Source organism: Panthera uncia, chromosome B1, assembly GCF_023721935.1.
Source record: "Panthera uncia isolate 11264 chromosome B1, Puncia_PCG_1.0, whole genome shotgun sequence".
Taxonomy (NCBI): Eukaryota; Metazoa; Chordata; class Mammalia; order Carnivora; family Felidae; genus Panthera; species Panthera uncia.
The window spans coordinates 34,480,327-34,505,241 of NC_064811.1; the positions used below are offsets into that span (position 1 = coordinate 34,480,327).

Genomic DNA, 24,915 nt, shown 5'->3' on the forward strand with positions numbered 1-24,915 from the left:
AAAGGACATTGACCGCGGCACTAAGGGTAACTGAAACCTAATGCAAAAAAGCAAAGGTAAGATGGAAATACAGATAATAATTTTCTTCTGGCCAAGATTTCCTCTCACCAAAGAATCTTGTAAGGCATGGACTTCTCAGACCTCTAAAAACTTTTCAAAAAGTCTCTTTCTTCCGTGGATGGCCAAAGAACAGTTGTTACCTGGTTCCCAACCAACATCACATTTGCCCTTATCATTTCTTTTACTTACAAATGTTAGCTAACTTGCCCAAAACGGGATTGAAATACTAGTTCTCCCCACACCACTGAACAGATCTGACAAAGAACCATCTCTATGAACACTAAAGTTTTTAATGGATATAACTAATAATCATAACAAAAGCTAAAGAAGGACCGTTTCCAGGGCCGTGCATACAGCTGGTGCTAAGTACTGAGCATAAAGGGTAACTTACTGTCTCACAGAAAATGGTCACAAAAACCTCCTCTTTATAAATGGATGCTCATAAACTTTCAGTGAATTTCCAACCCATTTTCAAAGCCCTTAGTCATGTTTGTAGAGTGTTAATAACCTGCAGTAACTTCTGCCCATGTAGCCCTATACTCTACAAAGAATGTAACCATCGGATCTGTGTGATGGAGGAAGCCTCTCCTGCCATCCAAATAGGAAGCCCTCAGAAAGATTCTAGCACCTCCACAGTATTTATAGGTAAGGAATGCTCTCAAAGACAGTACTAATTTCCCAGAAGGAGCTCAACAAATTAAACAGGGGAACACAAGTGGGAGTGCTTTAGTGTTAACTTAGCCAGAGCTTGTCGCTCAAGGGAACACTGAGCGGGAAGGAGGCACAAAACATTGGGATGAAACATTTTCATCGGTGACAACAAGTAACAAAAGTTTGGTGCAAATTGTAAAGATCAACTCAGCACAGAGAGACCCTCACCTTTCAGAGAAATTACAGACAAGCCTATTGCATAGCTGTCAGAACGGCCTCGAAGCTGTGTGTACACAATTCCAGAACATCTGGTCAATTCAGTGAGTCCCATCAGTCACACCACTTGTTTGCTCTTCAGTGCACCAAACAACTAATTGATTGAAATTCTCATCGCTCAGCCCATCACTCTGGCAATGTGTCAACAGAACCTGAGTTAAGGCCGTGGAAACTGTGGGTCTATGAACCTACAAAATTAAGCATTTGAAGGGGTTTTGGATCCTGGAGGTTTCTTGACTGACATAAAAAGAAAGCTTGCTGTTTGTAAACCCCAGAGATCATGTAGTGCCTTTCCAATCAACATGGTAGAATTTTAGGGGGTTAAAATAAGTGAAAAAGAACCCAGCTGATTTCCAGTTAATCACTGTCTGGCAGTGCCTTTTCTCTGGCTTGTTTTTAATATAGGCTTTATCAAGGTAGAAACAGCATACAATGTCACCTAACCTAGGTCTTCGCTGAGAAGTATGAATTCAAGTCTTTGTAAACTATAGACAACTAATTTGAATTAAAGTAAGAGAATGTTTGTTCATTGTCCCTTAAAATAACTCCATGTCTCTACCTCCTCTCATGGGCAGGGACTCTAACTCAATCTTCTGTGAGGACCAGCTCTGCTCAGGAAGCAGCACTTACTTGAAGATTTCAGACAGCTGACCAGGAGCTCACCTGTTCTTTTTACCTCCACTGTCTAGCTAGTAATCATTCCAAATCTCGTTTGTTTCTTTCTATAATATCCCGAAAGTCTGTTGCAGGCTCCAGAGACTTCCCAAATAACCCTAAAATGGATTTCTATTTGGGAAGTGTGGCAGTAGGTCAAGAGAGTTAAGGTTAGGGATGTGGAAAGTCTGACAGGAGGACATGCTTTGGACTCTCAGGTGATGATAACAAGACATTGACAACTGGAACTCTTCGGAGGACCAGCTACTACAGTGTAAAGATTTTGTCCACTAATCCCCAGACCCATCCTGGGAATTTTTATTGAAGACCTCATCCTGGGAAGCCTGGTGATCGATCCCTTCATAAAACGAGCCACCGTTGTGCAGGAAAGTCCCTACTGCCCGCCCCTGCCGGGCATGACCCACAGCGTCGCTGAACACTTTGTTTATTTGTTCCTCAGAGGGCATCCACCAGTCGGGGTTGGAGGTACAGTGCATCCTAATGAATTCTGTGGGAATAAACACAACAATAAAGAGAGAGAGAGAGAAACAACTGGTTTTTGCAGAAAATGAAAGACAGGCTGCTTAAACATTTACAGAAGCTCTACAAGAAATCTTTATGGGAAATCCAATGTAATGCTATGATGATGTCACTCCTTAGACTCAACTCACTACATGTAAGTTTTCTACTCATGTGCAAAAGTAAAAATCCTAAGGAACATCTCCTATCGAAATGAAAGGTAAATGTGATCTGTAAGATGTACAAGATACACCACACTTGGTAAGAGTTATGAAGTACATTTCAAACCTATGGTGGCATCTGCTCACATTTTTAGAATGTTAACTATTTCCGGAAACACAGCAAATATTATTGGCATGGTATTCTTTAAGCTGCCACTAATCTGCAGATTAAGTGCAACAGGATTAACAAAATCTCAGTGACTGAGAAACTGCCCAAATTGTAGCTCAGAACAGATTTTCACATTCTCAACATGTATCATAGGTTATGCTTATTTCTCTCATTAGAATGTCCATACATGTACTGACAAATTATTTCTCACATCAGATTTCTTCTAAATACTTAATTTCACCAGAAGGCAATCAGCATGCCTAGAAGGGTATGTATATAGAAAGTAGCCAAGGCTCCCATAAAATAAACTCGGCTTCCAAATGACCTATTCTTCCTGTTTTCTCAGGGGGTCAGGCCACAGGCATAACTCCTACCTGGCTATTTTAATGTGAGCCCTTATAAACTGAAGTGAGCATTTTGAAAAAAGTTCTAAGTCAAACTGTGTTATTTTTGCATAGCTGATTCTAAGTCCAATGTGACTATTATTTACACAGTTTCCTCTCCAACAAATGCTCCCTCTACAAGACAACAGGTCTGGTTGTAGGACTGGATTTGTCTAAAATTACTGCATGCAATTCTGGCCCTATCTGCCTTTAGGAGATGCTGATGCTTTTCAAGTACTTGGACCTCAAAAATCTCAAGAACTGAACTATGCTCATCTTAGTAGATAGAGTCTAGCTCAGCCGAGAAGCAGGGGCATCACTGAGTTCACTGGCATTCCCTTCAATTTTGTTCCTGGGGTGAGAACCTCGCTCATCTCACCAGAGTCCCAGCCTTGGTTACCTTCCTCAAGGGAAATAACAATGCTTATTCAGCAACTCATCCTCCAAAACTGCCAGAATCAGATGGCTTATCCTTGGGTGCAAGCCTGGGAAACACTGAAGGCTAACTCCCTGATCCTCTTCTGTCCCCCTCACACCCCTACGGTATTTAGTAAGTATTCAATAACTGTTGTAGTTTCCCGTCGTCTCTGTCCAGACTCTTCACTCCTATCAGCAGGAGAATTTAAAAGCTAAGGAATGAGGACACTGTGACCTTGCAACTCTGAGAATGTGCCCGCTCTATGACACCTCTCAACCTCCACCTTCTCCTTAGTGTCTGTTGCTAACACAGGACTTTCTCTAATATTGTGGTAAAGACTATTAAAAACTAAATGCAGAGTTCACTCTGTTACACAGATAGGAAGCATCTTCACAGGCCCTCTTCCCTCTAAGGTCAGACCACCTTCAGGAAGGGTCAACCTGGAGTTTGGTTCCATTTCAGAAAGCACCCTGTTTTCAAAGTGTCCAATGGTTTGAGGTTTCCTTGGCTGTTCTAATCTTGCTCACAACAGGGATGTCCACCTTGGGAATCACCAGGTCTAAACCTTTATGAAAGGGATGCCATCTGGGTCACAGGAAGGCCTTAGGATTTCAGCCTTTGGGACAAGCATATAAACGCTCTAATTGGCTGCCCCTGACACAAACAGTCACCACGTTCTGCCTGTGTATTCTCCACCCATGGGCGGGTGGAAGCCTGTGGCTGTGTCCCAAGGTGAGGCACGAGCTGGAGAATGTAGATTCTGGTCAGCCAACCTGGACTTTGTCAGTGTCACGGTGGGTCAGGCAACATGCTCAGGGCAGCAGCACTGTGCTTTGGGATGCATGTTAATCCCCCAGTTTCACTGACTTGCTGGTTAAAATGTAAACCATTTAGTAAGAATTTCTGGAAAGGGATACAATTGTGAGGCCTCTTGTCCTGACTCCCCTTATAAGCCCCAGGGCAACTTCTTGGAGTACAGTGTTCCCAGGAGCGCCCCAATCTCACAAATGCCTCTGTCACTCTTGGTGAGTAACGCTGTCAGCTCTAATGATGTTGAGAAATAAAGGAAACTCTGGCTTAGTCTGCTAACACCCTGGAAATTTCCATCACCCACTGAGTAGGTGGAATTTTCAGACTGGCCAACAGGCGGTGCTCTGGCTCACCCATGCCTAGGGAACACTGGGGTTTTCATTCCTGGTGGTTTTCTCTCCTGGTGGTTTTCTCAAGGATGGGCCACCTGAACCAGAATCACCAGCAATGCATGCCTCTCTCACTCCTACTCCAGACGTGCTAAATCGGAAGCCTGGGGGCTGGGGGGAGGCACTGAGGAATTACAGCTGCTAACAAAATCTACACATGTCTTAGGCACCTGATGTTGCAGAATACTGTGGGCATCCCAGGAGGGAATGCTGGAGTGTCCTTTCTGAAAACAAGGCCTCATCAGTAATGATGTTTCTTCACTGTGATTTCTTCGCCAGGAAATACTTTGATCCCTGTCTCAAGTAAGTTATTAATAAGCTTTTCCAACCAATAAAATTACTAGTGAATTATAAAGGCTAATGTTTGAGCCTTTTGATGTGAATTTGTCATGTGTGAACAGTGTTCCTGGTGGCGCTATAATGTTTCTACTTGTCTAAATCTGTGTTTATTTGCACCTGCTGAATCAACTGTGTAGCTCTTGATTCCTCCTTCTCACCCTCTGCCTGGCCTACCACAGTGTAGATCAGCTGCAAAGTAATCAATTGTTAATACTGAGGAAACGGTAGCATCTAAGTAGTATTTTTAATATAGAAACTTCAAAAATGCTAACAAAATAAAGTTTGATGGGGCCAGGAATACTTTAGGCACCCCGATTTTAAGGAAAATTAATTCTAAATAAATTTAATAAGGAGCTGGTGCAAGTACTCTTGAGGAGGTAGCTGGCGGGTGGTGGGAGGCACAAGCTGCAAATGGAAATGGGATATATCATTTTACTAATTTTTGGCAAATTCCACGTCCTCCCTTCCTCCGTGCATTTCCCAATGCTCCAGTTTTGCTGGAGGTGGCCTTCTGTGGCAGCAAAGAAACTCTAGATTTAAAGCGTGAAACATGAGGTGCTATGCAATGCTTATGTGCCACTAAGTGAGAACGCCAAGGCTAAAGCAAACGAAGGTGTTTTAAAGAACTTCTCGATACCAAGTAGATGGGCCACATGAAGCCTAGAAAGGTCTCAGCGGAAAAAACCAAAATACAGTAAAGGCTGAACACTTGCACGGGGGAGCCACAGCCAATGCAGTGAAATGAGATCACAGATGGTGACACTGAGCGGAAGGATGCAGTACCTCGGAGGCATGTTACTTTAACTGGATCCAGAGGGCGTCTTTCAGGACCTGTCTCTCCTGACTGCACTGACCTTTTCCTTTTCCCAAGGCCGCATGAGTACTTAAGCTCATCGGTTGTGAAAACAAATCTGATGAGGTATCGAAGGAGCCGTCTCCCATCTTTCTTTGAAGAATTTACCGCCTCGTCCCACTGTTTGCTCGTTATGTAGACAGGATAGTTGTTCAACAGCTGCTTGCTTCCCTGGAAAAGCGAGAAGTATTTTCTCATTACCTTAACTTAGCCAGCCAGCCAGCCAGCCAGCCAGCCAAGGCGATCTCCATTTCAAAGGCAAACATGCTTTTTAACCAAGTGGCTCTGCTGACAATGAACCAGGTACTGAAGAGCACAGGTAATTGCTCACACTGAGAACGGGCACTTTTCAAATTACATTTGCATTTTCTATAACAAGAGCCAATGAGGTATAATGAACACCTTTGAAAGAGGAGCTATTTATAACTTGCATTTTAACAGGTAGGTTAAAATGTGTCAAGATCCAATGACAGGGAACAGTATTTAAATATAACCCGTAACTTTCCTTTTCAATCTATTAAAATATGCAAAAATGACTTTGAAGAGTGTGATCAAACAGGTCTCTTCATCCTTTGGTTGGCGGTTAAGTATTTTTAGAAATGATGCTGATGGTCTATTTTCATAAGGTATTTATTACTTGTGCTTAATTCGCCTAACACCTGATAGCCACTGCATAACAGTGGAAATGACATTAAAAAGTGAATTTAAAAAAGGGAGAATTGTGAAAACTAAAGAAAAAAAAAATCAGTAACGCAAACCAGGTTTCCTCAAATTATAGCTTCTGCAAATGCCACTATGTCAACTCAAAATTTTTCTTCCTTTTCATCTTCTTAATTTATGTCTGCTATAAAATTCCCAGGCTCAATAGCTGCAGTGGGACTAATTACAGGAATTTCTGTAACATTTATAAGCCATGTTTAGTCAATTCCACCTACACAACCATTACTTTAGTTCTGGTTGTCCATAAAATTCTACAGTCCAGGACAAATTAATTAACCCATGATCTTAGTTTTAATGTACTCCTTCCCTAGTAATTAAGGTGTACAAAATAAAGAAAAACTCATTCAGTTTTACAACTCTGCAAATTTACTACAGGTTATAAATTTGGCACTGTTTGGGTCTGATAGGGTTTTATTTCAAAAACTGCTGTTAGTTAAGCACTGAGAAGGGCAAATGGCACAGGACCCAGGAGGACAGGCGCAGACAAGACTGTCCCCTAAAGCTGCATGGAATCACACCCGGGGAAAGTCATCACCACACTGGTCACACTTCCTTGAACGAGAAGGAGTGTGGCTCAGGTTCCTTGTTATAAGGGAGGCAGCTGAGGCACACGGTTTATACTCTGAATTTAGACCAGCTGCAGTCTGAACTGAATCTTGGTTCCAGGTGTTATTTGTGTTTCTTGAGCACGTGACTTCAACTGGTTGCACCAAAGTTTCCCTGTTTATAAAATGGGAAGAACTAAATTATCGTGGGTTTAAGACTTGAGTATAGGGGAGCACGAACCAAGACTTGGCTCTGGTGCTGTAAATGATCACAGATGGGCAAGAGTCCAGAGGTTCAAAAAGGGTCCCCTCAGCCCAGGCTGCTCTCTCACAGCCCGGGGTGAGAGATGGAGGGATGATGGGAGTCTGCGGTAGCACAGAGAAGCAAGGAGGAAACATACAGAATCCAAGAGGGCAGGCAACCATTCCAGTGAGCCAGGGTGTGGGGGACTGAAGAGTCAAGGTGATTCCCAGGTGAAATGGCAGTGTCCTTCACAAAGACAAGGAACAGAGAGAGGGTCACGGCATGGAGGAGGAGATAGATCGCAAGGGAAGAGAATTCTCCTGCTTCCCATGCACAGGGAGGAAAGGGTTTGCCAGGGTTGTGATTAGTGGAGCTCTCAGGACAACAGGGTGGGGCCCGAGGAATGTGGAATCCAGGGCTGGTTGCCTCAGACCACAGATTGTGTCAAAAAGTATTTCTGTGGAAGAACATTACTGATAACTGCCACCATTTACACAATCAGCGATGCACAGACTGAGGCTAGCCCCATGCACTCTGTGGCCTTGGCCCCTTCGCTGCTCACACGTGGTGCTGCCAGTACCCTGGCAGAGCCGGGCTCTGGGGCAAGCCTCAGACAGGTGACCGACATGGAAGCTTCAGCTCTGTCTGTCAAACTAAGGATAATGATCCCCGCTTGCAGGTTTGTGGTGGGGAAACCACCCATCTCCCCACCTGAAGATAAGCCCACGAGGGCTGGGGTTTTTAGTCTGTGCTTTACTCAGTGCCTTATTCTCAGGGCTGAGAACAGTGCCCGACACACAGTAGGTGCAGTGAGTATCTGTACAATGACTGATGCAGTAGATGCTAGTGTGGCTGCTATGAAGCACACGCTCAAGAATGGTGGCTACAATGAAGAGTTCTTTCTTGTTTTCTTTCTCTCTCTTTTTACTGCTGCGGCACTGGGACATTTGAAGAGCTTCTGATGAATAGAAATGGGCAGAGTGAAAGATCTTTAAGGAGAGCAACAAAGACAAGGGGCCATTAAAAGCTGGTACTAGGGTCAGAGGGCTTCTGCCAATCCTTAATTTAAGATCATCCTTTCAGTGATGGTCCTTGTAAGTACACCTGTCAGCCTCAGAAAAGGAGACTGAGCAGTGGGTTGTTAAACCTGTTACTTATTTAATGTTGTGCAAGTTTTTTAATTAAAAAATATTTTTAATGTTTGTTTACTTTTGAGAGAAAGAGAGAGTAACAGAGTGAGAGCAGGGAAGGGGCAGAGAGAGAGGGAGACACAGAATCTGAAGCAGGCTCCAGGCTCTGAGCTGTCAGCACAGAGTCTGATGTGGGGCTCGAACTCATGAACCACGAGATCATGACCTGAACCAAAGTCGGACACTTAGCCAACTGAGCCACTCAGGAGCCTCTAATACTGTGCAAATTTTAAAAACAGCTTTCCCGGGGCACCTGGGTGGCTCAGTCGGTTGGGCGTCTGACTTCGGCTCAGGTCATGATCTCGCAGTTCATGGGTTCGAGCCCCACGTTGGACTCTGTGCTGACGGCTCAGAGCCTGGAGCCGGCTTTGGATTCTGTGTCTCCCTCTCTCTCTGACCCTCCCCCATTCATGTTCTGTCTTCTCTCTGTCTCAAAAATAAATAAACGTTAAAAAAATTTTTTTAAATAAATAAATTAAATAAATAAATAAATAAATAAAAACAGCTTTCCCTTGGGTGTCTGAGCTCATTGGGCAAGACAGGGTTCCTGTAACTGTTTTGCCAAGGATGTTAAATCCTTTTCCAAGGTCTCACAAGACAAAAGGTGGAACTAGGAACCTGGTCCTTGAATTCAGAGCCCACCCCTAAGGCCAGGGTTGAGTCTGTTTCAAGATGAGAGGTGCTGGAGATGAGGGAGCTCAGAAACCAAGGAATGAACTTTCTCAAATCTTTAAAAAGAATCCACTCGTACAGAAGAGCTCAACAGCTCTCCAAAAAATGAAGCTCTCCATAAGTGTAGAAATACCATTTGGAGGTAATTTTCTTAAAAAAAAAAAAAAAAAAAAAAAAAGGAAAAGCAGGAAGAAAGTAATTTACAGCCCCAAACAACTCAGATGCTCCCTGTTTTAAGGATGAGATTTACCATACTGTTTTATTTTTTTTTAATGTTTATTTATTTTTGAGAGAGAGAATGTGAGCAGAGGAGGGGCAGAGAAAGAGGGAGACACAGAATCTGAAGCAGGTTCCAGGCTCTGGGCTGTTAGCACAGAGCCCGAGGCGGGGCTCGGACCCAGGGACCGTGAGATCATGACCTGAGCCGAAGTCAGATGCTTAACCAACTGAGCCACCCAGGAACCCTGAGATTTACCATACTGCTTTACCATAGTTAATAGAAATAAAATGTGATCAATAATACTGAGAAAATGCCCACATGCCTGAAATGACAGTAAAAACAGCATAATAATGGCGATGATGGGTAATAAAAAAGTTTGAATATTCCTATCCAGAGGAAATGTAGATATGTCCCTTTTTTATGTTTTCATAAATTCTGATTGCATAGTCTCTTCAATTAGCCACCAACAGGTTATTAAACTCTCATCTATAAATCACTTTGAAAAAACCAAAATAAAAAGCATTCATTTAATGCATTCACAGACTCAAACAAATGGAAGACATATTACTTAACATTTAAGTAACTTCTGAATTACTCTTAGGAACAATGTGCTCTGGGAGCACAGAGAGGGTATGGTAATCAGGGAGAACTTCTTGGAGGAAGTGGGCTTTTTAGAAGTGTTTTTCTGTATAACAGAAATGTTAAGTTGGGAAATGTGGACCCTATTCTAGGGAGTAAACAAAGGATTTCAAGCATGTGACATTTATTCTGGAATAAATACTGGTTTAGAAAACTAACTTCCTAGTGTGGAGAAAGGAGAAGAATATGTTGCATAGTCCAGGTAAAAAGTGTGGGGAGAGAGGTAGAGAAAAGAGACACTACTCAATGTAGCTGTGGAACAAGCAGATGTCAGGAATGAGGAAGGAATCAGTAATGCCTGAGAAATTTCTGCCTGGGGTTGTTGCTGCCTTTACTGCAGAGAAAACAGGGGTAGGGATGGGCATTCAGAGGCTATGCCATGAGTTTGAGGGTGCAAGAGCATTCCACTGGTGGTCAGCAGTTGGACACAGTGGCTGGGAGTTGGGGACTGGTGGCCCAGATCTAGATTTGGGACTTGTTAACCTGCATGTAGCTGGTGTTCAGAGAGAGAACATAACTGACTGGAGAAGGGCAGTGGATGGTGAGAGAGGGAGATGAAAGGTGACACTCTGGGGAAATGGTGGATGGAAAAGGACAAGGAAGGAGAAGACAGTCCTGACAATGAGTCCAAGAGAAAGAGCATGGAGCAGAAAGGTGAGGTCCTGGGGATAATGGAAGCTGGAAAAAGGGCCCCTGCACTGGCACTGGGAATGTCCCCAGGGCCACTTGCAGAGGACTCTGGTAAGTAGTCAAGGTGCAGCCAGATTCTTGGGGGCAAAAGAGCAAGTTGGAAACCAAGAATGGAGTAACAAATACAGACCAGTCTTTCAAGTGTTTAATCTCTAAAGAAATGAGGTGGCCATTCTGCAAGTGCCTTCAATGACAGGCACTGGAGACATGGCCCAACCTTCAAGGAGCCTGATGCATGGTGGTGCACAGTGGAAGGGTGGACAGAGACTGCAGTGCGTGATGGAAAGAGAAAGAAAAGATGGTAATGGAGGGAGTGTGGGAGCATCAAGGGAAGGCCTAGTTTCATGGTGTTTGATACTCAGAGGAGTGACCCGGTAAATCGGTGCACAAGACAAGGAATAACTGATGGCACAAAGCCCCAGAAGGGGGAGGGGAGCATGGATGAAAGAACAGGCGTGGATGGGTAGCCCCAACAAGGGGCAGGGGCATGGCTTCCTGGGGGCACCAGGTGTGCCAGAAGGTAGGAATCAGTGCAGCAGAATTCACCGGATTGACTTCAACTTGGTATCGCTTACTTTTTTGCAGAATTCAAGAGAGGGAGGGTGATGGCCCCAGGGACGGGGCACTGGAGGAAAGGGGCAGACACTCTGAAGTAGCTCCTCCAAACTTCAGGGAAAGGGAGTGACTGCCAAACATGTCTCATGCCACAGGTGAGTTTCCGTGTCTTTTCATTCTCTGGTCTATTTTATGTGCAGAAAAGTGGGGAGTGGTGTTTTCTTGTCTATCTTCAGCAGCGAGGCACGGGGTCAGGGTGGGAATGGCAGGTGTGAGGCTGGATCTATGAAGTGGATAGCACAAGGATAGAATTTTTTAATTTTTTAATATTTATTTTTGAGAGAGAGAGAGAGAGAGGGAGAGAGAGAGAGAGAGAGAGAGAGAGAGAGAGAGAGAGAGAGAGAGTGGGGGAGGGGGAGACAGAGAATTTGAAGCAGAATCCAGGCTCTGAGCTGTCAGCACAGAGCCCGATGTGGGGCTCAAACTCACGAACCATGAGATCATAACCTGAGCCAAAGTCAGACACTTAACTGACTGAGCCACCCAGGCGCCCCTTGAGAAAGGAATTTCAAGATGATTTCAACTAGACACAGACAGTATGGAAGGATGTGTGAAGACGAGATGAGAATGTCCACAGCCTGCTGTCACCAGTGAACAATTCACCTTGCCAAAAGAAGCAAACTACGTAAAAAGAGCTGACATACTGCTATCAATCTAGGACATTTCTAACCTCAGCACCATACGGTGCTGTTGTTACTTCCACTGGATTTAGGTTCTAAAGTCTGTATGATTAAAACAACATATTTCAAAACCGAGCCTTGAAAATCTTGTAAAAATGTACCATGTTTAAACTGACATACCATTACCAGCAGAACAGACCCTTTCTCCTACACTTTGGAAGGGGCGGTGGTTGCTCCTACCAAGGTCCAGAGGAAGAAATGCTCATGTTTCAGAGCCCAGGGTCTGGTGAACACCCATCTAAAAATCAAGAAGTGTGGGAGGTGCCTTAGAGCAAGGGGTTTTTTGGAATACTGGCTCTGCCAGAGAAGGGCAGGCTGGTGTTTCCCATTTCAGCCCCTGTGCCGCAAGAATGCCAAAAGACTTGCCTATGCCATTTAAACTGGCATTTCTTTACCGCCCCCTCTCAAGAGTACAGCGTTGAATCTTGGTGAGTCAAGTACACGTATGATCTTCCTCCAAAGTACATGGACTCATAGGTAATAAGCACCACAGACCTCAGAGAGTCAAAAATGTGTCTTGCCGGCCATCTGTTCTGGCGCATCCGTGGAAGCTATTGAGAAGCTTGGCCTGAAGGAAACTTCAGACAGAATGATGTCTACCTTTTTCCCTAGGAACCTACCTCGGCGGGCTGGTCGGCTGGCTGGGGGATCAGGAGCTGGTTGTGATGCTGCAGCACAGTCTTCAAATAATCCAGAACGGTCTGGCAGGGCACTGGGTGGGAGAGATGGCAACGATTACACATTAGCTACCCCGGGACAAGGAAATCAAAAGCTTTAAAGTTTGAAGAGATTTTTGATGTAAACATTTAAATAAAAAAAGACTTATTTTCTAAAGGAAATAGAATCTTCTTTCATTTGACATCCGTAGTTATTTCAGTTTGTAAATACAGAACAGATGCTATGATTTGGGGAGAATTTTTAGGCTCAGCACAATTCACTGAAAACTTTCAAGTCATACTTACTCTAAGATGGATTTGGGTCAATAATATGATCAATGAACCACTCACAGAAGATATGTATCTTGACTTCTTTGACTCAAGTTGTAACATCAGCACTCAGTGATGTTTTTTAAAATCAAGGTACTGCAAACTAATGTTTTGCCAGTTTTTAATTAATAATATAATGCCCAATTTTACTCACAGATTCATTCCTAGCTCTGCAAGCAAGCAGGAATGCCATGCAGTGTAGACCTGCTTCCCAATATGGATACAGCTGGCCAGGGTTTTTATTCATCTGGTCCAATACAGAGTTGGTTATTGTGTATTTCATTAACTGTTGCACTAATCTTTTGAGGTTGAAGCTCATAGATTCATTGAATAATTACCATAAAACTAAACAGATAGTAACCCAACACGGTACATTTTTTGTACCACTGCAGAAATAATTCCTACATCTTAAGACTGATATAAGAGCCATTTCAGAAGTAGTACTAATTGCCTTTAAAGGTCTTGGTAGCTTAGTTAATAACCCAGTTTATAGGAATTATTGCCACTATCTGTCTCAGATGTGTGTTTTCTTTAGCTTTTTTTTTTTTGTCACAGTAAAGAAAATAATAAATATTTAACCGAAATCCCCAGTTTAAAGTATCAACACTGCTTCTTGGTTTTTCTTACCTTTTTTTTTTTTTTAAAAGATCGCAAACATAAGTTATCATCTTTATCTACACAGCTAATAGCTTTGGGTTTTTTAGGTGACATCACGGTGTAATATAACAAATCAAAAAACTACATCAACATCCTTTTGAAGAATCTGAATGATAGGAAGTAGAAGTAGTTTAAGAATCTTGCCAAAAAAAAGTACCATATATTCTTAAATAACCATCCTTATGGACCTGTGTATTATAGACCTGTCACAGGCCATGCCTAAGCAGTCCTTCGACTATGGTCTTCAAATTGGAGAAGCATTTGCCGAATAACCACAAACTCAACAAAAAGAAGGCATACGTGCATCAGTTTGAAATAGGCCTTTTATTAAACCAAAGTTTAATAAAACCTGTCAAGTACCTCTAATTCACTGGCCTGTTAAAAGCCTAACCCACTTTACTGACGCCACAGCAAGTTAAGAATGACTCTTTTGTTAATGGCATTGACTGTGGGGGGAAATGCAGGGGACCTGAGAAGCTAATGCTGAGTTCCGGGTTTCCACTATCTGTGTGGCCCCACTGAACTTGTGTCGAAGTCTCCTGCAACCAGCGTGGAGTGGGAGGCTCCCAATGGCAGCACTGTGTCCTTCCCGGTTTGTGCTCAGAAGCAAACACCGCTGTACACGTCACTGCTTTGTCAAGTGACGCATGCAAGGTGTTACTCTGGATTTATTTGGGAAGTCTTTTTTTTTTTTAATAATTTTTTTTTAATGTTTATTTATTATTGAGAGGCAGAGAGACACAGAGTGTGAGCAGGGGAGGGGTGGGGGGGAGGGGAGACACAGAATCCCAAGCAGGCTCCAAGCTCTGAGCTGTCAGCACAGAGTCCAACGCGAGGCTCGAACTCACGAACTGCAAAATCATGACCTGAGCCAAAGTCTGTTACCTAACCAACTGAGCCACCCAGGTGCCCCTATTTGGGAAGTCTTAGTAAAATTTGCAAATACTCATGGACTGATTAGGATTTGAATGAGACTTCTTTTGATCCTTTACCCATATTTTTTAGTCATTAGGATGTCTAAGAAAAAATGTTTAAATGAAACACTAAAATGCTTACAAAACTGAATATTCAGCATGACCTCAACCATGTTATGAATAATTATGTACATAAAGAGATTGAAAAGAAATAAACCAAAGTGTTAATAATAATTAAAAACGATTATATTTTAGTACCAAGATTAGGGTAGTTAACACTATCATCCTTGTAAAAACCAGTTTAAAAACATTTCTACAGTGGGCATGTATCATAATTTAAAAGTGGTTTGAAGAATGTCTACATAATTATTATCCCCCCCCACCCCTTCCTTTGCTATATATTATCTGCAGTGTTGGTACACAGCCCTGGAAAGGCTTGGAGGCCGACTCTCCCATCTCCTAGCAGTGCTAAGCTATGAGCAAGGCCAGATGAGTCAAATGTTGGAAGATAACAGAATTTCATGCTATTGGCTGTAGGGGGCAAGTGGGTCCTGTAGGTTGATATCTGGGCACAAGACTGAAGGCCAAGAAGACAAGACAAAGCTATTTAGCCAGTTATGAAAGAGAACTCAGTTGTTAAGTGTCTGATTCTTGGTGTCAGCTCAGGTCATGATCTTGCAATTTTGTGGGTTTGAACCCCATGTCAGGGTCCATGCTGACAGCATGGAGGCTGCTTGGGATTCTCTCTCTCTCCCTCTCTCTGCCCCTCCCCCCCTCCTGCTGTCTCTCTCAAAATAAATAAACGTAAAAAAAAAAAAAAAAAAAGAAAGAAATAGCCACCAGGCATGATGCTGGGCCCTGAGTACACCCTCCTCCAGCCCCTCCCTACTGTGCTCCTGGCCTTGACCCTCACAAGGCAGAGGCCTCCAGGCCCCTATCCAGCACAGGGCATGTCCCTGCTGTTACAGATTTGAAACATCACTCTCTGCTAGGGCTTTTTGGAGGGTTGCCTAGATTTATAATAGGGAAGCTGTAGAATCAAATGAAATATTTTTGGTGGAAAAAAAAAAAAAAAAGAAAGTCTGGAAAACAGAGATAGTTGTGTCTATTCAAGAGGGATGAAAGCGGAAGGAAACATTATCCTGACCCACAGCTACACCATGCTGCCTTCCCAGAGAAGCACCGGGCACTGAGAAGGCAATTGTGGAAAACCCCCTGTCCTCCTGCCCTGCTGTTGTGTCAATCTACAGTTTTGTGGACACGCTGTGGAATTTCCCAGTGAGCACATGGGGCCCTCAGAGATGGGGAATAAGAGGCCTTTGCTTCCTTTGAGATTCCTGCAGTCCTGGCCAGACACTGCTCCTCTGGCCTCCAAGAGATGAGAGATGGGGTCAGGGCTTCCACCAAGAAAAGAGCAGGAGGATCCTCAAGAAGCTGATTATGCCCCAGACACCTCACATCCAACTGCCTCCTCACGCACGCTCTGAATTAAGCGAGTCATTCCCGTCGATGGAGAAGCTACCACCTCGGACCCACTGGGCAGGTTTCATGTATTTACTTATACGTTCTGCAAAAGAAAGGCACACGCACCTAGCAGGTTTAATGAGACAATAAATGAGGAACCAAAAACTGTAAAAGCTTCTATTAAAGGGAAGGGAGAATATAAAGGTACCCCAAATGTCCCTAGTTGTATCCTGATACTGAGAATTTCCACCCTCAGCCATGTAATAGCATTTTAATTTTTTTTAATGTTTATTTTTGAGAGAGAGAGAGAGCGAGAGCATGTGCACGTGAGGGAGGAGCAGAGAGAGAGGGAGACACAGATTCTGAAGCAGGCTCCAGACTCTGAGCTGTCAGCACAGAACCTGATGCAGGGCTCGAACCCACACACAGTGAGATCACACCTGAGCTGAAGCTTGATGCTTAACCAACTGAACCACCCAGGTGCTCACCACCACGTAACAGCATTTTAAAATGCATACCAGAGAATCCTAGAAAGAGCAAAAAACCTGAGAGGAAAAAAGCAAATTAGGAACATCTTTCATGTCAACAGATAAAGACTGAGGGAAACAGGTTACAAATACTCTGTTGGGTATCTAAGACATCCAGATGAATGTGCTACTCTCAAAAACAAACACACCCTCTAGCTTGGATGGCTTGATTTTGTCATGGCCGGTGTTAAGTTAGTTAAATCCACACAGACAGGGTCTTCAACACATTCTCAGTACTAGTATATAATAGCTGATAAGAAGGCGTGAGAAGAATTGGTCCCAAAGTAATCCATGGGTACTTTTTTCCCCCTTAACGTACTGCCTCTGGCACTAGGAACTGTGTGATTCTGGGCAAGTTACTCAACCTCTCTTAGGCTCTGTTATCTCATCTGTGAAACCTGGACAATTGCCTACTGTATAAGTTACTGTAAAGTTTAAAATAATACATGTAAAGCAGAAAGCACCCAGTAGATACTGCCTAATGTAAGCTATTATTATTTTACGAGTAGGAGCCTGGTGAGTTCCTTAAAGGTTACTTCACTGACTGCTGACTTTGTTTTAAGGCTCTTCCAAGGAAAACTGTTCCAATTCTGTTTTTTTCCCCCCATATTAAGGGTGCTTGGGCTTGAGTACCCAATTTTCATTGCAGACCATTACGTTAAAATCTTGATCAGAGTAGAGTTTCTCTTCTTGTTTCTCAAGCATTTAATCTACTTTGCTGTATAATTGTTTTTAAAGACTTACAAAATACAACACCTGTGATTTTATAGGGAGATTGAAATTATTTAGTCCTCTGATGACCATGCCATCTGTGCGATTATATCATCTTTAAGTGTCCTATTCACATTGTGTCTGTAAGGTAGAAGCACCTGAATTGTAAATATGAAGAAATAAACGATGAGCTTTAGAAAATACTCAGCCTTACAGATGCATGGTTATGCTTTTGATTATGACAATGTCCCATTTCTGTCTAATTTATTTATTTATTGTTTAAATTTCTTTAATGTTTATTTATTTTTGAGAGAGAGGCACAGAGCGTGAGTGGGGAAAGGGTGGAGAGGGAGACACAGAATTGAAAACAGGCTCCAGGCTCTGAGCTGTCAGCACAGAGTCCGACGCAGGTCTTGAACCCTCAAACCATGAGATCATGACCTGAGCCAAAGTCAGATGCCCAACTGGTTGAGCCACCCAGGTGCCCCCCCATCTCTGTCTAATTTAACTGATGAGGGTAGATGCCACAACATGCCTGACACTGGGCTAGGATTTAGGATACACAGATAATGTTGACTTCATCTCTGCCTTCAAGGAGCTCAGATGGCCAGCCTCTCTTCATATTGGGACACCAGGGAGAGATAGAAAGAGAAAAAACAAAAACACACAGTAAAAACTTCCCGATACTGACTTTCACAGACATATACACGATATATTATGGCAAGTGGTTAATTCTGCCTGGGAACAGGGAGGGGTAGAATTTGTTACAGAGGTGAGTGTCACCTGAACTGGGAGCTGAAGGATGAGTTGGAGTTTCTCAAGTGGGGAAAAGAAGAATATGTTCTTGAAATGGAAGGAACAGCAGGAGTAAGGGAAAACCAGAAGCAAGTATAAGGTTGCACAGGAATCACAACTGTCCAATGGGGTTGGAATACTTGGTGTATGGTGGGAGCTGAGAGTCTAGTCTCTAAAAATGGACAGGAAAAGATTCAGGTAGAAAGAGACCCCATGTGTCATACTGAGTGCTGGAATTTACTCTACAGACCAGGTGAAGCCTTTAGAGGCTTTTCAGCAGGGAGAGGCTGGAGTCTGGGAGTAGGTGAGTGGCTACTGCAGTAGTCCATGTTGAGATAGGCCCGGATGAAAACAGTGGGGAGAGGAGGAACCCATACTGATGTGTATCCAAAAGGCGGAATCCAAAGAGGAAACTGATAGGACACAGGGGAGAGACATGCGTAATGGATGGATTGGAGGTTTCTAACCTGGGTAACTGCATACTGACCTCTTTTTAAGGATACCACTTACAACTGGGGGCGCCCTGGGTGGCTCAGTTGGTTAAGCGTCTGATTTCAGCTCAGGTCATGATCTCATGGTTTGTGAGTCTGATCCCTGTGTTGGGCACTGTGCTGTCAGCTCAGAGCTTGAAGCCTGCTTCAGATTCTGTCTCCCTCTCTCTGCCCTTTCCCCACTCACACACTGTCTCAAAAATAAATAAACATTTAAAAAAAATTTAAAAAAATACCACTTACAATCTAAGAAAAACACTTAAAATTTCTGTATTACTAGGCACAGAACACTTTCCCTCTGTTTCTTTCTTTTTTAAAAAATGTTTACTTATTTTGAGAGAGAGAGATAGAGAGTGTGAGCGAGCAGGGGAGGGGCAGAGAAAAAGGGAGACAGAATCCCAAGCAGGCTTCAGCTGTCAGCGCAGAGCCTGATGCAGGGCTCGATCTCATGAACTGTGAGATCACAACCTGAGCCGAAACCAAGTCTCTGCCGCCTAAGCAACTGTGCCACCCAGGCTCCCCTCCTCTCTCTGTTTTTAAAGTTGCTATTTATTGAGCACTTACTGGAAGAACTAATAGACATCCAACTGCTACTTAATGAATACTTCCAACATTCTAATAGTATTTTTTTTTTAAATTTTTGAATGTTTATTTATTTTTGAGAGGGAGACACAGAGCGTGAGCAGGGGAGGGGTAGAGAGAGGGGAGACACAGAATCTGAAGCAGGTTCCAGACTCCCAGCTGTCAGCACAGAGACCGACGCAGGGCTCGACCTCACAATCCGCGAGATCATGACCCGAGCCAAAGTCGGACGCTCAACCGACTGAGCCACCCAGGTGTATTATTGAGCCCCCTAATAGTATTATTAATTTCATGGTACAGAAAGAAACTGAGGTTCAGAATGGTTAAGTGATTTGCCAAAAATCACAGCTAACAAATAGCAGAAGCAGAAATCCAAACCCAGGTTTGACTCCAAACCCATTGTCTTTTATCATATTCTGTCTCAATCTCATGGCCACAGCAAGAGTTATGAGGACTTTTACCGATTTCTAAGTAAAAGAACTAAATCCTTTATACCTCTCTGTTCCTATCATTTGCTCTAAGTTTTTACTCAGGATATATTCACGGGTCTTCATCCTCCTTAGAACCCCCCACACTAAATGTGGACAATAGGCTTCTGAGGACTAGAAGCTGCCCTGAACATTCCTGCACAGGCACTTCTGGGCATGTGTAAGTGGGAGGCTGCCGAGAGGGCCCCAGGACATCCACAACGCACTCACTCCAGGGGCTTTTTACTGTTGTAAAATTATCCAAAAAACGGACATTACAGATTTATCTTTCTAAAATATTCTTAGAAAATGACAACTGTGGACTAATAGGATCAGTGGTGCATAATTCAAGGTGAGTTTTCTGGTTTGTACTCTTTTGAGTAAGTACAATCGACCCTCATTATTTGCAGAGCACATGTTTTCAAATTTGCCAACTTGCTAAAATGTATCTGTAACTGTCAAATCCATGTTTCCTGGTGCTCTAGCAGTCATCTGCGGACTTTTGCAGTTCACTGAAAACCTGGGTTGCACAATGCACACATTCCCAGCTAAGGCTGAACAAGGTTTAACACTTTGGCTGTTTGTTTCAGCTCACAGGGTAACAAGTGTTCTTCTCTTCACGTGCCATGTTTTTCATATTTTGTGCTTTTTCTTGGTGATTCTGCTGTTTAAAAGGTACCCCAAACACAGAGCTGAAGTGCGGTCTAGAGTTCCTAAGTTCAGGAAGGCTATGATCAGCCTTAGGGAGAAAATATGTAGTAGATAAGCTTCATTCACGCATGAGTTATAGGGCTGTTGGCTGTGAGTTCAATGTTAATCTGACAACGCTATATATTAAATAAAGTCTCTTTAGACAAAAACATACATAAAATAAGGTTATGCATTGATCAGTTGGTAAAAATGTGACTAAAGGTTCTCAGGAACATAGCTCTGTACTTTTCCTAGGGGTAACGCTTCGGTATTCGCTAATTCAGTCTTGACGGTGACTTTATAGAACATAACTACAATGAATAGTAAGAATCGACTGTATTTTTAGGGTGGAAGAGGGTAATACACTAGATCTAGAATCAAGAGACTTTGATTATAATCCTAGCTCTGCCACGGGGGCGCCTGGGTGGCTTCGTCAGTTAAGTGTCCAACTCTTGATTTCGGCTCAGGTCATGATCTCCAGGTTCGTGAGTTTGAGACCTGCACTGGGCTCTGTGCTGACAGTGTGGAGCTGCATGGGATTCCCTGTCTCACTCCCTCTCTGTCCCTCCCCTGCTCATGCTCCCTCTCTCTCTCAAAGTCAAATAAATAAACTTAAAAAAAATAATAATCCTAGCTCTGCCACAGACTTCACCTATCCAGGTTTCAACCTCTTTGCCTATAAAATAGGAATATTAATATTTGTTTGGAGTTATGAAGATAAATTGATAATTATAAATGTAGTTTTTAAAAAAGTAGAAAGTCCTTGGGGTGCCTGGGTGGCTCAGTCGGTTGAACATCTGACTTAGGATCACGTCATGATCTCACAGTTCATGGGTTTGAGCTTGTGTTGGGCTCTGTGCTGACAGTTCAGAGCCTGGAGCCTGCTTCAGATTCTGTCCCCCTCTCTCTCTGCCCCTCCCCTGCTTGTGCACGCATGCTTTATCTCTTTCAAAAATAAATAAACATTCAAATAAAAAAGTAGAAAATTCTTTGATAACATTAATAGTGTACTTGTATCTGGCACTTAGAACATCCCAAGGTATTTTTAAAAAATGTTTACTTATTTTATTTTGAGAGACGAAAAGAGATAGCACAGGTGGGGGAGGAACAGAAAGAATCCCAATCAGGCTCCTTGCTGTCAGGGTAGAGCCCAATGTGGGGCTTGATCCAACAAACTGTTGAGATCATCTTAGCCAAAATCAAGAGTTGGCCGTCTAACCAGCTGAGCCATCCAGGCACCCCCAATCTCAAGGTGTTTTTAATATGTCACAATTATTTTACTTTGGAAGTTATTTTTTTTAATTACCATATTTTATGATCCTAAGACCCACATTTTTTTCATATTTTAAAATCTCTGGGGCGCCTGGGTGGCGCAGTCGGTTAAGCGTCCGACTTCAGCCAGGTCACGATCTCGCGGTCCGTGAGTTCGAGCCCCACGTCAGGCTCTGGGCTGATGGCTCGGAGCCTGGAGCCTGTTTCCGATTCTGTGTCTCCCTCTCTCTCTGCCCCTCCCCCATTCATGCTCTGTCTCTCTCTGTCCCAAAAATAAATAAAAAAATGTTGAAAAAAAAAAAATTTTTAAATCTCTGAGCTTGTTCAAAGATGCAATTATGATTCACAGTGTTTTTTCCTTCTTTCTTAGTGGAACATAGAATATTGGCACATCTTGCATTCAATGGGTCTTAAATTAGATGACATACAGTATTTTGTATCTATCCTCCCTTAGGAGTTCTCTCATCTTGTGTTGACTGTATGGTTTCTAAACAAGCATGCAGGGGGCACCTGGGTGGCTCAGTTGGTTAAGCATCTGATTTCGGCTCAGGTCATGACCTTGCAGTTTGTGAGTTTGAGTCCCACATTGGGCTCACTGCCGTCAGCCTGTCAGCATAGAGCCCATTTCAGATCCTCTGTCCCCCACTCTCTCTGCCCCTCCCCTGCTCGCGCTCTCCCAACAAACATGCCAGCTCTAAACTGACACCCTCTCCAGTGAGAAGTTTTCCCAACATTTTCCTTCTTTTAATAACGTCTCAACTTTTTGTATTCCTGATCTAAATATCAATTCTTCTGTGGCTTTTTACTTTTAACCTATCTTTGCTTTCTTGCCTTTAAAAAATTAAACTTTTCAACTGACTTTCTTAATTTCTAGTGTGATCATCTAACACCAAAGAGTAAGTGCTAATGCTCTTTCCTTGGGATAAAATATTTAATCGCCTACATCTGCAAGTAACTGTGGACAGGAAGTCAGAGTATTATTCTCCAGAAGCCCATTGCTTGCATGTGGCTGATATTAATCAACAGGACTTTGTGGAGTGTTTCACAAATAAAACAGTTACCCAGCCCTCCCAGGTGGTGCTGGAGGTGCACCTTCCCCAAACTCTTCCTTCTTTAGAAAGGTCTGCACTTTCCCATCCTCTTTTATAGTTGCCCTTCCTAGATATGAATGCTTTATTTCAGGAAAATAAAGAAAAAGGAATCTCAAAATTACTCAATAGCACAACTCTGGAGTGGCAGAGAAGGAACTAAAACCAGGGTCTCAGCTCTGACCTGGGGCAGGTGTCCCTATCTTCTTGTTAACTTTATTTCCTCTGAATGCTTTGTGTCTTTTTGAAGTTTATTTTATTTTGAGAGAGAGCGAGCGTGCATGCATGCCCGGGAGAGGGGCACAGACAGAGAGGGAGAGACAGAATCCCAACGAGGCTCCACATTGTCAGCACAGAGCCCAACTCAGGGCACGAACCTACAAACCATGAGATCATGACCTAAGCTGAAATCGAGAGTCAGACATTTAATCGACTAAACCACCCAGGCGCCCTGAATGCTTTCTCCTTTGTACTCATCCATCCTGCTTGGCTGTAAATACAGTTATATCACAACATAAGGGTAATTTCCACTACAGGAAGGTTGCAGGTGCTTCCATGGAAATGCACTGCCCTCTGGAACAACAGAGGTCTTTTGAAGCCATCGGGAAACAGTGATGATACTTAAGGAAAATCCATCCCAAATTCCACAGGAGAGTTACTGCTTGCAAAATACTCTTGTTAGATGCAAAACCAGAGTGTACTACTTGCTGCACTTTTCTTCAAACGACTGTCTAAAAATTACAGATTTCCCCCACAAAATTAGTAGCTAATGGAGTGAAAGGTGGATTCTTAGGTGATCACTATCTGGTTTGCAAGTGACACGTTCAACTGGACACCCAATACTAAGGTGTCCCTAGGTAATGAGTACATGTGTTAAATAAGCTAATCTTTCTTCAATTTTACACTAAGTTTTATCTGTTCATAACTGACCAACTGATTTTTATTTACATAGTTGAGTTTTGGTATGAATTATAGCAATCATGGTTCTCCATATGAAATGGCTATTGATTCAAGTTTATGGAGGGGACTGTCAACAGAGCTGGAATGTTTGCACTAACAGTGGTGACCACACCCTAATTTCAACAAGTGTCCTTCAATACTGGACCATCAAGAAGGCTCAAGAAATTTCAGCATTTTCATCTTTCTGGAAATGGAAAAAGACGGTGATTAGTGGCAGGTCAGCAGTGAGTTAGTTATATCCACGACACAGCCCTTCCACCTGGCACAGTTTGGGAAATGGGAGGACTAAACCCCAAATTTGCTTGATATTTATCAAGGTCAAATATTTAGGACTGGGAATTAGACAATACCACTCTGGACTTCTGTGTCACCTGTCCCTGTGCTCTGAAACTCTTACCCACAGTTCTGAATGGCTGATGTAAGTATCTAAAATTGGCTGATCTCCAGGATAGTATTTTCTCCCCCAGAAAGGCAGAGAGGAGGGTGGGGAGTAAGATGGAAAACACCCCTTTGGGTCAGATCAAACCCATAATTAACTGACCATCATTTATGGAATTGTGAAAGCTGTAAAATCCCAGCATGTTAGCTACATCCCTCTCTTTCTCTGCCATGGAGAACCCAGTGGAACAATGGTTCCACTGTATTCTTTGAGCTCTACCCAGTGGCTCCTGTGGTCCCTGCCTTCCTAACTTGGGAAGACACCACGGCCCTTTTATCTAACCCCAATGCTCAACTGCAAAGAGAGAGAATGTTTTCTTACATTTTTTTAGTATTTATTTTTGAGAGAGAGTGAGAGAGAGACACACACAGTGCAAGTGGGGGAGGGCAGAGAGAGAGGGAGACACAGAATACAAAGCAGATTCCAGGCTCTGAGATGTCAGCACAGAGCCCAATGCGGGGCTTGAGTCCATGAGACAGGAGATCATGACCTGAGCCAAAGTCAGATGCTTAACCGAGTGAGCCACCCAGGCGCCCCAGAGAGAGAATGAATTTACTTCACCTCCTGCACACACGACTCCCCCACAACATGATTGCATTAAACCTAATTCCAAAATATTCTGAACCAAACCTCAGGTCTATTTGAGTAATGCTTTTAAATGAAAAGACAGAAAGAAAATAGATTTCTGATCTGGCAATTCTTAACACTTGTTTTTTGCTTCCTAAGGAAACTAATAAACAAGTGGGTAATGTACTTCAATATTTCCTTATTTTTAAGTCAGTTGCCAAACTGGGCGGTTCAAAGACACTGAGTTAGGAAACGAACATACTTTCTACTTATATTTATGTATCGGCCTTTAAAATTTTTAACATGCTATATATGCTTTATTTTGAAATATACTTTACTAGTACACTAGGACATGTATGTAGTTAACCAAGAAGCGTGTACATTGGTGGATATGTTCTCAAAATTTTT

General features: G+C 43.0%; 1 protein-coding gene and 1 long non-coding RNA gene across 4 annotated transcripts in view; one reads left to right on the plus strand and one right to left on the minus strand.

The window, feature by feature from the left end:
* Positions 1-332: 332 nt before the first annotated feature.
* Positions 333-24,915, minus strand: part of BEND4 (BEN domain containing 4) — a 33,969-nt gene continuing 9,386 nt past the window's right edge. The window contains exons 3-5 of one of the 3 annotated variants that reach the window (XM_049631955.1): positions 12,518-12,609; positions 5,613-5,853; positions 333-2,149 (exon numbers count right to left, since the gene is read on the minus strand). In XM_049631955.1, the coding sequence (XP_049487912.1) occupies positions 1,932-2,149; positions 5,613-5,853; positions 12,518-12,609 (551 nt within the window). In that variant the 3' untranslated portion in view covers positions 333-1,931. Of the gene's footprint in view, positions 2,150-4,864; positions 5,854-12,517; positions 12,610-24,915 lie in introns of those variants that run through there. The other 2 variants (XM_049631954.1, XM_049631953.1) reach the window with 2 other exon arrangements.
* On the plus strand, positions 2,145-12,597 carry LOC125923597 (uncharacterized). The gene is made up of 4 exons (XR_007458097.1): positions 2,145-2,317; positions 4,657-4,793; positions 11,188-11,312; positions 12,510-12,597. It is a non-coding gene; the product is annotated as an uncharacterized LOC125923597 (long non-coding RNA).